Source organism: Hyperolius riggenbachi, chromosome 6, assembly GCF_040937935.1.
Source record: "Hyperolius riggenbachi isolate aHypRig1 chromosome 6, aHypRig1.pri, whole genome shotgun sequence".
Taxonomy (NCBI): Eukaryota; Metazoa; Chordata; class Amphibia; order Anura; family Hyperoliidae; genus Hyperolius; species Hyperolius riggenbachi.
The window spans coordinates 42,332,239-42,347,480 of record NC_090651.1 but is presented as its reverse complement, the minus strand read 5'-3'; the positions used below and the strand labels follow the sequence as shown (position 1 = coordinate 42,347,480).

At 47.1% G+C, this 15,242-nt stretch overlaps 1 protein-coding gene across 1 annotated transcript in view; it reads left to right on the top strand.

Annotated features, from left to right (window-relative positions):
* Window positions 1-15,242, top strand: part of GIPC2 (GIPC PDZ domain containing family member 2) — a 129,114-nt gene that overhangs the window by 35,225 nt on the left and 78,647 nt on the right. Inside the window, exon 2 of the mRNA XM_068239170.1 lies at window positions 14,652-14,837. Coding sequence (XP_068095271.1) covers window positions 14,652-14,837 — 186 coding nt within the window. The remainder of the gene's footprint in view (window positions 1-14,651; window positions 14,838-15,242) is intronic.

The following is a 15,242-nucleotide window of genomic DNA, read 5'->3' as shown; positions in this document are numbered from 1 at the left end:
CTAAGGCCCAGTGCACACCAAAACCGCTGGCAGATCCACAAAACGCTAGCGGTTTTTGGAGCTGATTTCAGAGCGATTCTAGGCATGTTTAGAGATGTTTTCTAAACATGCCTAGCGGTTTTGGGTGCGTTTTGTGTAGCAGATTACACATATTGTTACAGTAAAAGCTGTTACTGAACAGCTTCTGTAACAAACGCCTGGCAAACCGCTCTGATCTAGCGTTTTTCAGAGCGGTTTGCGTTTTTCCTATACCTTACATTGAGGACGAACCGCTTCAGAAAACCGCAAACGTGCAGCGGTTTGGGAAAAAACCTCAACCCGCTGGTGTGCACCATCACATTGAAATACATTAGACTAACGTTTTTACAGGCCGATGCGGTCGGCGGATCGCACCTAAAACCGCTCAGTGTGCACTGGGCCTAAAACTGCAATATCTTTCCTGTAATGTGGTGCCCAGAACTGGATTCCATATCCAGATATGACCTTAGTAAAGAGTTAAACAGGGGCAATATTATGCTCGCATCTCAGGTTTTTATTTACCTTTTAATGCATCCCAAAATTGTATTTGCTTTAGCTGCAGCAGCTTGGCATTGATTGGCATGAATGGTTTGCTGTACTCTGTAAAGCTCTGTGGAGAATGCCTATGGTGTGAAATGCATGTGGACAGTGTAGTATAAAGACGTAATAATAATGGGGAGAAATGTGTCAAAAGTAGGCAATGAGCCATATAATGCTTATCAACCGTCTACTCCATGCATGTCTAAAGTCCAGCCCGGGGGGGCCAAATGTGGCCCATTGAGCCATTTCTGGTGGCTCCCAAAGATCTCCACAGTTGTTAATTCCATGTGGCCCACAGGCTGTAGCTGCAGTGCTGCCATTCAGGGGCCAGCAGCAGTAACAGCTACTGATTAGCAGCTGCCACTGTGCTAACTGCACACGGTATATGGGTTATTGGACAAAATGTCACAGGCATAACAGCAATCAGCAAAAGTTGTGTTTAATTTCGCTGGTTCAGCCCCTAGAACTCTCAAGAACGGCAAAATATGGCCCTTGGCCTAAAAAGTTTGGCCACCCCTGGTCTACTCTGTGCTGATCTTCCACTCAGGGTAGGAACACACTAGATAGAAACGCTAGCGTTGCGTAAAACCCTTCTAATGCAAGTCACTGGGCCGCATGAAAAAATGCATGTGTTTGCATTCTGCAGTGTGCGTTTTTAAAAACGCTGGTCTTACTGCACATAATAAAAGTGGAGACGCAGAGGTATTGCGTTTTAGTGCATTTTTTATGCGTTTTGTGGTTTTATATGCATTTTTTAAATTGTTTTGTTTAAAAAAAAAAAAGTTTGACATATTTCCTCTTCCTGTTGACTTCCTAGTGATTTGTATAAAACACATACAAAAACGCATTAAAACACACGCAAAATGCAAGAAAACCGCATGTGGGGAACAAAAACGCAAATGCACGGAAAACGCACTAAAAACGCTCAAATAGCATATGCAGCAAAACGCTACCTTTCCCGCACTGCCTAGTATGTTCCTACCATGAGAGTAATTAAAAAAATACCAGATTGTTGATCACACAAGGCTTAAAAATCAATTACAGGATTTGCTAAAGCGGATGTAAGATTCTGAAAAGGTCACTGAACAAGTGTAATGCATTATTGCTTGTGGATTTGTAGAAAGATAAGACTGAGCAGTAGAACAACTCGCTGGAGCCGAGACTAGTAGGCCTTGGGCCCACTGCCGGCCATCAGCAAAGTGCATCAGCATTCAGCAGTGGAACCCTGTGGGGGCGGTTCCATTTGCAGCGATGCTTGCAGCATTTTGGGTGCGATCCTGGAGCGATCGCATCAGTAGCTGCAGTAGCCAAATCGTGATCGATCCAGGAAACACGGTGAAATTGCAGTACTTTGGCAAATTGCAGGCACCTGTAGCTGGTCCCTGGCCTGGGCCCACTAGAGCTTACAGGAGCAATTTGCACTTTCCAGGAATTGCAAGGGATACACCAATGTAAGCCTATAGCAGTGATGCCTCACCAATTGCAATTTGCCTTTTTTTTCCATTTGAATGCAGGGCGCATAAATCACTTTCATTAACATCTCTCCAGAAATCACTCTTAATTAGTGCTAAAAACTCTCTCAAAAACGCTAGTGTTTCTGAGAGCGATTTGCGATTTCTGATGAACCTGAGCCATAGGCTAGTTTCACACTGGAACCTAGCATCAGCGATGTGATGTGTCGCGCCCGACGCACCGCATTTCACCGTCAAAAACAGAGCTTCAGGGAACACTGTGCAATAGCTGGTTCCAGCCAAGCAGGGAGTGACGCATGCCTGACGCACGCTTGTCATCACTTCCTGCTTCGGGAATGCGGAATTGCATGTAAGCGTATTGTGTCTGTGTTTTTCTTAAGATCTACACGTCGCCATAGACTAACATGACTTCCGGGCCGACGCACCTCGCCGCAGAATCTGCGTAATAACGTAGTTCTGGCCCTCCATCGGCTAAGCGGTGAAGACATCACTTCCGTTGCGTTGCGCCATAATGTAGCAGTATGAAAGTCTCCATAGACTTTCATTGCACAGCGGTGGGGTGCGGTAAAAATACTGCACCGCCATGTGAAAGGGCCCGGAAGGTTCTGTACCCCTGTTATCATTCCAAAACGCATGCTTGGGCTTTTCCTCTGTGTGTTTTCCATTTGTGTTTGTAGTGTATGTGCAGCCAGGGGCGGACCTACAGTGAAGCCACCTGAATCTCATGATTCAGGCAGCGGAATCTATGGGGCGGCGTTTGGGCCATCTGGTACCTGCCTCCTCTCCGCTCACCTGTCCGCCTTCCTGGCACCCACGCATTCCCAAATCCCCATCCTCATTCGACCAGCCGCACCTGCTGCCCTTCCCTATGACAGCTTTGGCACGCATCCAATCAGGTGGGGGTGTTGGCACCAGACCAGCCAATCACAGCCGCACGCTGCTCCTTTTGCTAACTGGTGCAAGTGGTCGCACGGGCGGCACCACGGCACCGTCATTGGGCCAATCGCTGCACTCGATTAGTAGCAGTGACATCTAATAGGGTCAGATAGGATCAATGAGATGCAAATATTTCTGAGTTCATGCAGGATTATGTACAATTTTATGCAAATATATGCAGCTTGAAAATGGACCAAAAAAGTCCCACCCAGGTTTAAATTGGTCCATTTTCAAGCTGCATATATTTGCATAAAAATGTACATAATCCTGCATGAACTCTGAAATATTTGCATCTCATTGATCATCCCCAATCGGCACCAGTTAGCACAAGAAGCAGTGGGTGGCTGTGATTAGTCAGTCAGCACCCCCACCTGATTGGTCACCTGCCCACAGCTTCCCCCCGACTAACCATGATGATCTGTCGCCGGTGATGAGGTTTATACGGGGTTATATATATATATATATATATATATATATATACGTATATATATATATATATATATATATATATATATATATATATATGTACACGCACACACATATCCTTAAGGCCTCTTTTCCACGAACAGTTGAGCTGTGTGCTCAGCAAGCAGTTGCCAGGCAGCAGCAAGCAGTTGTGAGAGTTTGAGAGGCATTTCACTGCCTGTAAACAGTTCATGGAAAAGAGGCCTCAAAGTCTAGAACCGCCCCCTGTTCGCAGGTCCTGTTTAACCACTTGCCGACCGCCCACAGCCCATGGGCGGCGGCAAAGTGGACGCCTAAAGGACCGCAATACGCCTTCAGGCGGCGCGTCCTTTAGGCATGCCGGGGGAGCAATCGCGTCATTGATGACACGCGCTTCCCCCGGCAACTGGCTCCGCCCACCCGCCGTAACATCCCGCCGGCCATACGGAAGCGCCGGCGGGATGTTAACCCCGCGATCGCCGCTACAAAGTGTATAATACACTTTGTAATGTATACAAAGTGTATTATACAGGCTGCCTCCTGCCCTGGTGGTCCCAGTGTCCGAGGGACCACCAGGGCAGGCTGCAGCCACCCTAGTCTGCACTCAAACACACTGATCTGCCCCCCCCCGCCCACTGATCGCCCACAGCACTCCTCAGACCCCCCCCTGCCCACCCCCCAGACCCCTGTTTGCACCCAATCACCCCCCTAATAACCCATCAATCACTCCCTGTCACTATGTGTCAACGCTATTTTTTTTTTATCCCCCGCCTGCCCCCTGCCCCCTCCTGATCACCCCCCCACCCCTCAGATTCTCCCCAGACCCCCCCCCCCCTGTGTACTGTATGCATCTATCTTCCCTGATAACCTGTCAATCACCCGTCAATCACCCATCAATCACCCATCAATCACCCATCAATCACCCCCTGTCACTGCCACCCAACAATCAGCCCCTAACCTGCCCCTTGCGGGCAATCTGATCACCCACCCACACCAATAGATCGCCCGCAGATCCGACATCAGATCACCTCCCAAATCCATTGTTTACATCTATTCTCTCCTCTAAACACCCACTAATTACCCATCAATCACCCATCAATCACCCCCTATCACCACCTGTCACTTTTACCTATCAGATCAGACCCTAATCTGCCCCTTGCGGGCACCCAATCACCCGCCAACACGCTCAGATTGCCCTCTGACCCCCCCTTATCAATTCGCCAGTGCATTAATTACATCTGTTCTTCCCTGTAATAACCCACTGATCACCTGTCAATCACCTGCCAATCACCTATCACCCATCAATCACCCCCTGTCACCCCCTGTCACTGCCACCCATCAATCAGCCCCTAACCTGCCCCTTGCGGGCAATCTGATCACCCACCCACACCATTAGATCGCCCGCAAACCCGCCGTCAGATTACCTCCCAAATGTATTGTTTACATCTGTTATGTTCTCTAAACACCCACTAATTACCCATCAATCACCCATCAATCACCCCCTATCACCACCTGTCACTGTTACCTATCAGATCAGACCCTAAGCTGCCCCTTGCGGGCACCCAATCACCCGCCCACACGCTCAGATTGCCCTCAGATCCCCCCCCCCCTTATCAATTCACCAGTGCATTAATTACATCTGTCCTTCCCTGTAATAACCCACTGATCACCTGTCAATCACCTGCCAATCACCTATCACCCATCAATCACCCCCTGTCACTGCCACCCAACAATCAGCCCCTAACCTGCCCCTTGCGGGCAAACTGATCACCCACCCACACCAATAGATCGCCCGCAGATCCGACATCAGATCACCACCCAAGCGCAGTGTTTCCATCTATTCTCTCCTCTAAACACCCACTAATTACCCATCAATCACCCCCTATCACCACCTGTCACTGTTACCCATCAGATCAGACCCTAATCTGCCCCTTGCGGGCACCCAATCACCCGCCAACACGCTCAGATTGCCCTCTGACCCCCCCTTATCAATTCGCCAGTGCATTAATTACATCTGTTCTTCCCTGTAATAACCCACTGATCACCTGTCAATCACCTGCCAATCACCTATCACCCATCAATCACCCCCTGTCACCCCCTGTCACTGCCACCCATCAATCAGCCCCTAACCTGCCCCTTGCGGGCAATCTGATCACCCACCCACACCATTAGATCGCCCGCAAACCCGCCGTCAGATTACCTCCCAAATGTGATGTTTACATCTGTTATGTTCTCTAAACACCCACTAATTACCCATCAATCACCCATCAATCACCCCCTATCACCACCTGTCACTGTTACCTATCAGATCAGACCCTAAGCTGCCCCTTGCGGGCACCCAATCACCCGCCCACACGCTCAGATTGCCCTCAGATCCCCCCCCCCCTTATCAATTCACCAGTGCATTAATTACATCTGTCCTTCCCTGTAATAACCCACTGATCACCTGTCAATCACCTGCCAATCACCTATCACCCATCAATCACCCCCTGTCACTGCCACCCAACAATCAGCCCCTAACCTGCCCCTTGCGGGCAAACTGATCACCCACCCACACCAATAGATCGCCCGCAGATCCGACATCAGATCACCACCCAAGCGCAGTGTTTCCATCTATTCTCTCCTCTAAACACCCACTAATTACCCATCAATCACCCCCTATCACCACCTGTCACTGTTACCCATCAGATCAGACCCTAATCTGCCCCTTGCGGGCACCCAATCACCCGCCTACACGTTCAGATTGCCCTCAGACCCCCCCTTATCAATTCTCCAGTGCAATATTTTCATCTGTTCTCCCCTGTAATAACCCACTGATTACCTGTCAATCACCTGTCAATCACCTATCAATCACCCATCAATCACCCCCTGTCACTGCCACCCAACAATCAGCCCCTAACCTGCCCCTTGCGGGCAATCTGATCACCCACCCACACCAATAGATCGCCCGCAGATCCGACATCAGATCACCTCCCAAATCCATTGTTTACATCTATTCTCTCCTCTAAACACTAACTAATTACCCATCAATCACCCATCAATCACCCCCTATCACCACCTGTCACTTTTACCTATCAGATCAGACCCTAATCTGCCCCTTGCGGGCACCCAATCACCCGCCAACACGCTCAGATTGCCCTCTGACCCCCCCTTATCAATTCGCCAGTGCATTAATTACATCTGTTCTTCCCTGTAATAACCCACTGATCACCTGTCAATCACCTGCCAATCACCTATCACCCATCAATCACCCCCTGTCACCCCCTGTCACTGCCACCCATCAATCAGCCCCTAACCTGCCCCTTGCGGGCAATCTGATCACCCACCCACACCATTAGATCGCCCGCAAACCCGCCGTCAGATTACCTCCCAAATGTATTGTTTACATCTGTTATGTTCTCTAAACACCCACTAATTACCCATCAATCACCCATCAATCACCCCCTATCACCACCTGTCACTGTTACCTATCAGATCAGACCCTAAGCTGCCCCTTGCGGGCACCCAATCACCCGCCCACACGCTCAGATTGCCCTCAGACCCCCCCCCCCCCCCTTATCAATTCACCAGTGCATTAATTACATCTGTCCTTCCCTGTAATAACCCACTGATCACCTGTCAATCACCTGCCAATCACCTATCACCCATCAATCACCCCCTGTCACTGCCACCCAACAATCAGCCCCTAACCTGCCCCTTGCGGGCAAACTGATCACCCACCCACACCAATAGATCGCCCGCAGATCCGACATCAGATCACCACCCAAGCGCAGTGTTTCCATCTATTCTCTCCTCTAAACACCCACTAATTACCCATCAATCACCCCCTATCACCACCTGTCACTGTTACCCATCAGATCAGACCCTAATCTGCCCCTTGCGGGCACCCAATCACCCGCCTACACGTTCAGATTGCCCTCAGACCCCCCCTTATCAATTCGCCAGTGCAATATTTACATCTGTTCTCCCCTGTAATAACCCACTGATTACCTGTCAATCACCTATCAATCACCCATCAATCACCCCCTGTCACTGCCACCCATCAATCACCCCCTGTCACTGCCACCCATCAATCACCCGCTGTCACTGCCACCCATCAATCAGCCCCTAACCTGCCCCTTGCGGGCAATCTGATCACCCACCCACACCAATAGATCGCCCGCAGATCCGACGTCCGATCACCTCCCAAGTGCAGTGTTCACATCTGTTCTCTACCCTAAACACCCACTAATTACCCATCAATCACCCCCTGTCACTGCTACCTATCAGATTAGACCCCTATCTGCCCCTAGGGCACTTAATCACCCGCCCACACCCTCAGAATGCCCTCAGACCCCAGCCCTGATCACCTCGCCAGTGCATTGCTTGCATCTATTCCCCCCTCTAATCACACCTTGAGACACCCATCAATCACCTCCTGTCACCCCCTAGCACACCTACCCATCAGATCAGGCCCTAATTTGCCCCGTGTGGGCTCCTGATCACTCGGCCAAACCCTCAGATCCCCCTCAGACCCCCTTCCGATCACCTCCCCAGTGCATTGATTGCATCTATTTTCCCCTCTAACCACCCCCTGAGACACCCATCAATCACCTCCTGTCACCCCCCTAGCACTCCTATCCATCAGATCAGGCCCAATACAACCTGTCATCTAAAAGGCCACCCTGCTTATGACCGGTTCCACAAAATTCGCCCCTTCATAGACCACCTGTCATCAAAATTTGCAGATGCTTATACCCCTGAACAGTCATTTTGAGACATTTGGTTTCCAGACTACTCACGGTTTTGGGCCCGTAAAATGCCAGGGCGGTATAGGAACCCCACAAGTGACCCCATTTTAGAAAAAAAGACACCCCAAGGTATTCTGTTAGGTGTATGACGAGTTCATAGAAGATTTTATTTTTTGTCAAAAGTTAGCGGAAATTGATTTTTATTGGTTTTTTTTCACAAAGTGTCATTTTTCACTAACTTGTGACAAAAAATAAAATCTTCTATGAACTCGCCATACACCTAACGGAATACCTTGGGGTGTCTTCTTTCTAAAATGGGGTCACTTGTGGGGTTCCTATACTGCCCTGGCATTTTAGGGGCCCTAAACCGCGAGGAGTAGTCTAGAAAACAAATGCCTCAAAATGACCCGTGAATAGGACGTTGGGCCCCTTAGCGCACCTAGGCTGCAAAAAAGTGTCACACATGTGGTACCGCCGTACTCAGGAAAAGTAGTATAATGTGTTTTGGGGTGTATTTTTACACATACCCATGCTGGGTGGGAGAAATTTCTATGTAAATGGTCAATTGTGTGTAAAACAAATCAAACAATTGTCATTTACAGAGATATTTCTCCCACTTAGCATGGGTATGTGTAAAAATACACCCCAAAACACATTATACTACTTCTCCTGAGTACGGCGGTACCACATGTGTGGCACTTTTTTACACCCTAAGTACGCTAAGGGGCCCAAAGTCCAATGAGTACCTTTAGGATTTCACAGGTCATTTTGCGACATTTGGTTTCAAGACTACTCCTCACGGTTTAGGGCCCCTAAAATGCCAGGGCAGTATAGTAACCCCACAAATGACCCTATTCTAGAAAGAAGACACCCAAAGGTATTCCGTTAGGAGTATGGTGAGTTCATAGAAGATTTTATTTTTTGTCAAAAGTTAGCGGAAAATTGATTTTTATTGTTTTTTTCACAAAGTGTCATTTTCCACTAACTTGTGACAAAAAATAAAATCTTCTATGAACTCACCATACTCCTAACGGAATACCTTGGGGTGTCTTCTTTCTAAAATGGGGTCATTTGTGGGGTTCCTATACTGAACTGGCATTTTAGGGGCCCTAAACCGTGAGGAGTAGTCTGGAAATCAAATTTCGCAAAATGACCTGTGAAATCCTAAAGGTACTCATTGGACTTTGGGCCCTTTAGCGCAGTTAGGGTGCAAAAAAGTGCCACACATGTGGTATTGCCATACTCGGGAGAAGTAGTACAATGTGTTTTGGGGTGTATTTTTACACATACCCATGCTGGGTGGGAGAAATAACTCTGTAAATGGACAATTGTGTGTAAAAAAAATGAAAAAATTGTCATTTACAGAGATATTTCTCCCACCCAGCATGGGTATGTGTAAAAATACACCCCAAAACACATTATACTACTTCTCCTGAGTACGGCAATACCACATGTGTGGCACTTTTTTGCAGCCTAACTGCGCTAAGGGGCCCAAAGTCCAATGAGCACCTTTAGGCTTTACAGGGGTGCTTACAAATTAGCACCCCCCAAAATGCGAGGACAGTAAACACACCCCACAAATGACCCCATTTTGGAAAGTAGACACTTCAAGGTATTCAGAGAGGGGCATGGTGAGTCCGTGGCAGATTTCATTTTTTTTTGTCGCAAGTTAGAAGAAATGGATTCTTTTTTTTTTCTTTTTTTTTGTCACAAAGTGTCATTTTCCGCTTACTTGTGACAAAAAATAATATCTTCTATGAACTCACTATGCCTCTCAGTGAATACTTTGGGATGTCTTCTTTCCAAAATGGGGTCATTTGGGGGGTATTTATACTATCCTGGAATTCTAGCCCCTCATGAAACATGACAGAGGGTCAGAAAAGTCATAGATGCTTGAAAATGGGAAAATTCACTTTTTGCACCATAGTTTGTAAACGCTATAACTTTTACCCAAACCAATAAATATACACTGAATGTTTTTTTTTTTATCAAAAACATGTTTGTCCACATTTTTCGCGCTGCATGTATACAGAAATTTTACTTTATTTGAAAATTGTCAGCACAGAAAGTTAAAAAAATCATTTTTTTGCCAAAATTCATGTCTTTTTTGATGAATATAATAAAAAGTAAAAATCGCAGGAGCAATCAAATAGCACCAAAAGAAAGCTTTATTAGTGACAAGAAAAGGAGCCAAAATTCATTTAGGTGGTAGGTTGTATGAGCGAGCAATAAACCGTGAAAGCTGCAGTGGTCTGAATGGAAAAAAAGTGGCCGGTCCTTAAGGGGTAGAAAGACTGTGGTCCTCAAGTGGTTAATTACACTTTTTTTAGTTGCAGAGAAGCGGCTATTCCATTCTCAGAGAAGCTGAGTACAGAGATCTCCTTTAGGCCTCTTTTCCACGAACTGTTGATAGGCAGTGAAATGTCTCTCAAACTCTCAAAACTGCTCACTGCTGCCTGGTAACTGCTCACTGCTGCCTGATAACTGCTTACCGAACACACAGCTCAACAGTCTGTGGAAAGAAGGCCTTAATCAGAACACTGTGTCATCTCTGTCCCCTGTACCTCCTCTGTGCTCGCCTGTGCCTCCAGTGTCACCCTCTGTGTCACCTCTGCCCTCTGTACCTGCTTATACAATGTTAAAAGCCATTTTTTCTTAGATTTTTTTTTTTTAATAGATGTTCTCAAAAACTACAAGTCGAATGTGAAATTTTTTTGGGGGGTGACTTGTTCCCATGGAAACACAGAATCCATGCCGTTCATATCGGCGGGTCATTCGTAAGTCGGGGAGTACCTGTATTTGCGGTACAGATTCTAGTGTCAGAGCTGTGGATCTCTGTGCCGTAGATGACGCTCTCTTTCTCCAGGAGATATTCTGAGCAGTTTGCTAATGAATTCCGTAAAAGGCTTGGACTGGCGCTATTTATACTTACACTTGTGTCTGCTAACCACACACGTCATCCTCTGTGTGATCATCACAGCTCTGTTTATTTCACAGCAGCCAGTGTTAAAACAAAAAATAAAGTGGCCTGATTTAAACAAGAATTTTTTCCTTTCATTTTTTTTTTAAAAAATGAAATTCCAGGCACCAAAGTTTACCCCCCATATGCCTTACAACTCGCACACATACTGCAGTGAACTTTCTGGAAAGAGATTATCTACTTGTGTAGGTCAAGGGCCTCTTCCCCACCTTTGCTCTCATCTGTCCACAACTTTTTCACACAGTTTTCTCTGTATCATTCAGCTGTGCATTAGCAAGCTGCAGCCAGGCCTGTTCACCTGCTTTCTTTGCTTTCTTGAACCGGGGGACCTTGCAGGGTCCGTAAGATTTGAATCCTCCACTGTTTTCTTGGTGACTATGGTTCTATCTACCCTGAGATCATTGACAAGTTCCCCTCTTTTGAGCTTCTTTGTAATGATTGTGAGATCTTGCATGTAGCCCTAGACAGAGGGAGATTGGCAGTTTTTTTGTTTCTTCGATGTGAAAATGATCGCGCCAACTGTTGGCACCTTCTGACCAAGCTGCTTGGCAATAGTCTTGCAGCCCAGTCAAGCCTTGTGCAGGTCTACAATCTTTCCCCTGATGCCCATGGACAGCTCTTTGGTCTTGGCCACGATGGGTAGTTTGGAATCCCTCTTGGGCCCCCTCCCAGCTCTGTGCCCCCCCCCCCCCCCCCACCACCACCACTGCAGTGGCGGCGGTGCCGATAGGCCAGTGCCCCAAAGGTAAGTAGTGCTTGTCAGCTAACGACCAACACTATTTAAGCCAGGGGTCTCAAACTCGCGGCCCGCGGGCCATTTGCGGCCCTCGGTACAATATTTTGTGACCCGCGCTGGCAAAATCAAAAGAGACACGGAAGCGAACTATTTTACCTTATAGTTCACTTAAGTGCTCCCAAGTAATCCGCCGCATCCCCGCCGCTAAACAAGGGCTGCAGAGCCCCCAAATCCCCCGGGCAAACATCCATGACTGCGCTGAGGGGCAGAGCTTCCAGCTGTAGCCCTGCCCCTCCTGACGTCAATCGCCGCATGGATTGCCGCCCCTCTATGTGAAGGAAGCGTGAGAGGGGCGGGCAGAGGTGGCGATCCGCCGCGATTGACGTCAGGCGGGGCAGAGCTGAAGCTGAAAACTCTGCCCCTTCCAGGAAATGCCGGCAGATTGCTCCCTGGGCGATTTGGGGGCTCTGCAGGCCTCGTTTTGCGGCGGGGACACGGCGGATTACTTGTAATGGGAACACTGAAGCAAACTATAAGGTACGACATTTCATGTTCAGAAGAAATAATTAAAACTGTTAATAATGACATTTGAGGACTTTTTTTGTGAAATCCCTTATGCGGCCCAGCCTCATCCTGACTTTTCCTCCTGCGGCCCCCAGGTAAATTGAGTTTGAGATCCCTGATTTAAGCACTTTCACTAGGGAGACGTTTGTTTTATATATTTTGTCATGGGTGGTTAGTTGCTTTTAAAGTGGAACTGTAAATAGTTTTTAAACATGGTGTTTCACTTACCTGGGGCTTCTGCAAGCCCCCAGCAGCCACCCTGTCCCGCGCCGGTCCTGCCCGAGCCTCCGTTCTCCTGCCGCCGTTCCGTTCTGTCCCTAGACTTCTAAGTCGATGCCAGCGTGGCTCTGGCCAAGCGTATCTTTTCTTCGCGTTCCCCTATGCAATAGCAGGCACAGTGGACCGGAGACTCGGGCAGGACCTGCGCGGGACAGGATGGCTGCTGGGGGCTTTCAGAAGCCCCAGGTAAGTGAAACACTGTGTTTAAAAACTATTTACAGTTCCGCTTTAAAGGACCTCTGTTGCAAACATTTTAAAATTTTAAATATATGTAAACATATACAAATAAAAAGTAAGTTTCTTCCAGAATAAAATGAGCCATAAATTACTTTTCTCCCATGTTGCCATCACTTACAGTAAGTAGTAGAAATCTGACAGAACTGACAGGTTTTGGACTAGTCCTCATGGGAGGTTTTCAGGGTTTTATTTATTTTCAAAAGCACTTAATGAATGGCAGTTGCTCCATCGAACTGCTAAGAAAAGTGTACAGTGAGCAGGGAGGCTGGCCAGCATCTTTATATAAATCCATTTCAGGAAGTTTCTTTATAAAGAATAAAGGCCAAGCTGAGATTCCCCTCCTGAGAGATGGACTAGCCCAAAACCTGTCGGTTCTGTCAGATTTCTACTACCTGCTGTAAGTGACAGCATCATAGGAGAGAAGTAATTTATGGCTCATTTTACTCTATAAGAAACATCCTTCTTATTTGTATGTGTTTACATGTATTTTACATTTTAAGATTTTCGCGACAGTGGTCCTTTAACATTAGGTAAGCCAACTCTGCTGACTTTGAGGGCGGTGATCTGCAAAAAGCTGTTTTTTCCCTGTACAGGAAAGCGATTTAGGAGTGGTTGCGTTTTGTGATTCTATAACATTAAGATGCAATCGCTCCAAAATCGCTCCAAAAATGCTGCGTGCACCATCAGCAAATGGCTAATCACTGGCGATCGCTACAGTGTGAACACTACCATAAACTTGCATTAGCAGCAGCAGCATTTTGCTGATCGCCAGTGATCAGTAAATTGCTGAAAAATCGACAGGTGTGTACTAGCCCTGAGGCCCCGTTCACATCTAAAACCGCAAAATGCCGGTGATTACCGCCGGCGTTTTGCGGGAGTGATTTTCCCGCGATTAACGCGGAAAAATCACTGGACACTGCGGCGGTTTTGAAGCAATCGTGATTATGCATGCTATTCGCGAACGCTAAACGCTAATCGCAAATCACCGGCAAACCGCTGCATGTAACACGTTTGCGGTTAACGCTAACCGCAAACGCGGCAGTGAGAACACTGCTATGTGTTACATGTTGTAGCGGTATTTTAAAAACCGCTAGCGGTTTGCCGTGAGAAGGAATCGCGCGATTCCCGCTCAAGTGAGAACGGGCCCTGAGACTCATAATCTCTACCATTTGAAACAAAGCCTTCTTATCTTTATGACACACCAGTAGGAAAGAACCTTCTTACTTACAAAACTCGCCAGTTTTAATCAGATATCATGTTTTTGACATTAATTAGTTTCTTGATTTAAAAAAAAATTGGATGCATTTAAAGTGGACCTGAACTCTTACACAGGACACAAGGAAAACACAGAAAAATCCACCCTGTGTCTGTTTAGAAAGAAGAGCTCCATCATCTGCAAGTAATCACAAGTGTAATTTGAGCTGTCAGCTGTGTCAGCTCATAAGAAATTCGAACAGTCTTGGCAGACATGGCTAATTTATAAACACAGGAGGTTAACCCTTTTTCTGCTTCCATGAAACCAGGAAGTAGACACCCTGCCGATTTATTGTAGGATTTGTATCAGATGTAACAAAGAAATGTTTTCCTACAAAGGTTATTATGCTGTTGCTTATCTTTTAGTGCAGAGAGAAAGTTCTTAGTTCAAGTCCACTTTAAATAGTAATGAGTAGATGCCGCTATGCTTTTCCATTAACCGTGCACATTTCTCTCCGCAGATCCTTTTTTGCACGTTGAACACGCACAAAATTGACATGGACAAACTCCTAGGAGGACAGATCGGCCTGGAAGACTTCATCTTTGCTCACATCAAAGGGGCGAAGAAAGAGGTGGAGGTGTTAAAGTCGGATGACGCTCTGGGGTTGACTATCACCGACAACGGAGCCGGAGTCGCTTTTATAAAGGTAAACTGTGCTACGAAGCTTCAGGCCTCATTCACAGTGGGACGTTGCGGAGCTGCTTTATAAACTCTTATAACGCAGCTTACCGCACTGCAATGCTAATCCTATGCGCCGTTCAGAGTGGCATTGTAACATGTAGCGTTATGGTAACACACTTCTGCAGTGAGTTACCTCTATACGCACACGTTACCAGGTACAGGGAAGCATACTTCTCATTGCCTGTATGCTTTACTGTACCTACTGTATGCGACGGTAATGCTGCGTTTTTTGCGTTGCGTTGTAATGCTGCATTGTGACTTTAAACAGACCCTGAACAGTAGGTAAAATAAAAAATGTCACTTATCTGGGGCTTCCTCCAGCCTACCGTAGGTCGCGATGTCCCCCGGCATCCTCCTGGCTCCTCTCCTG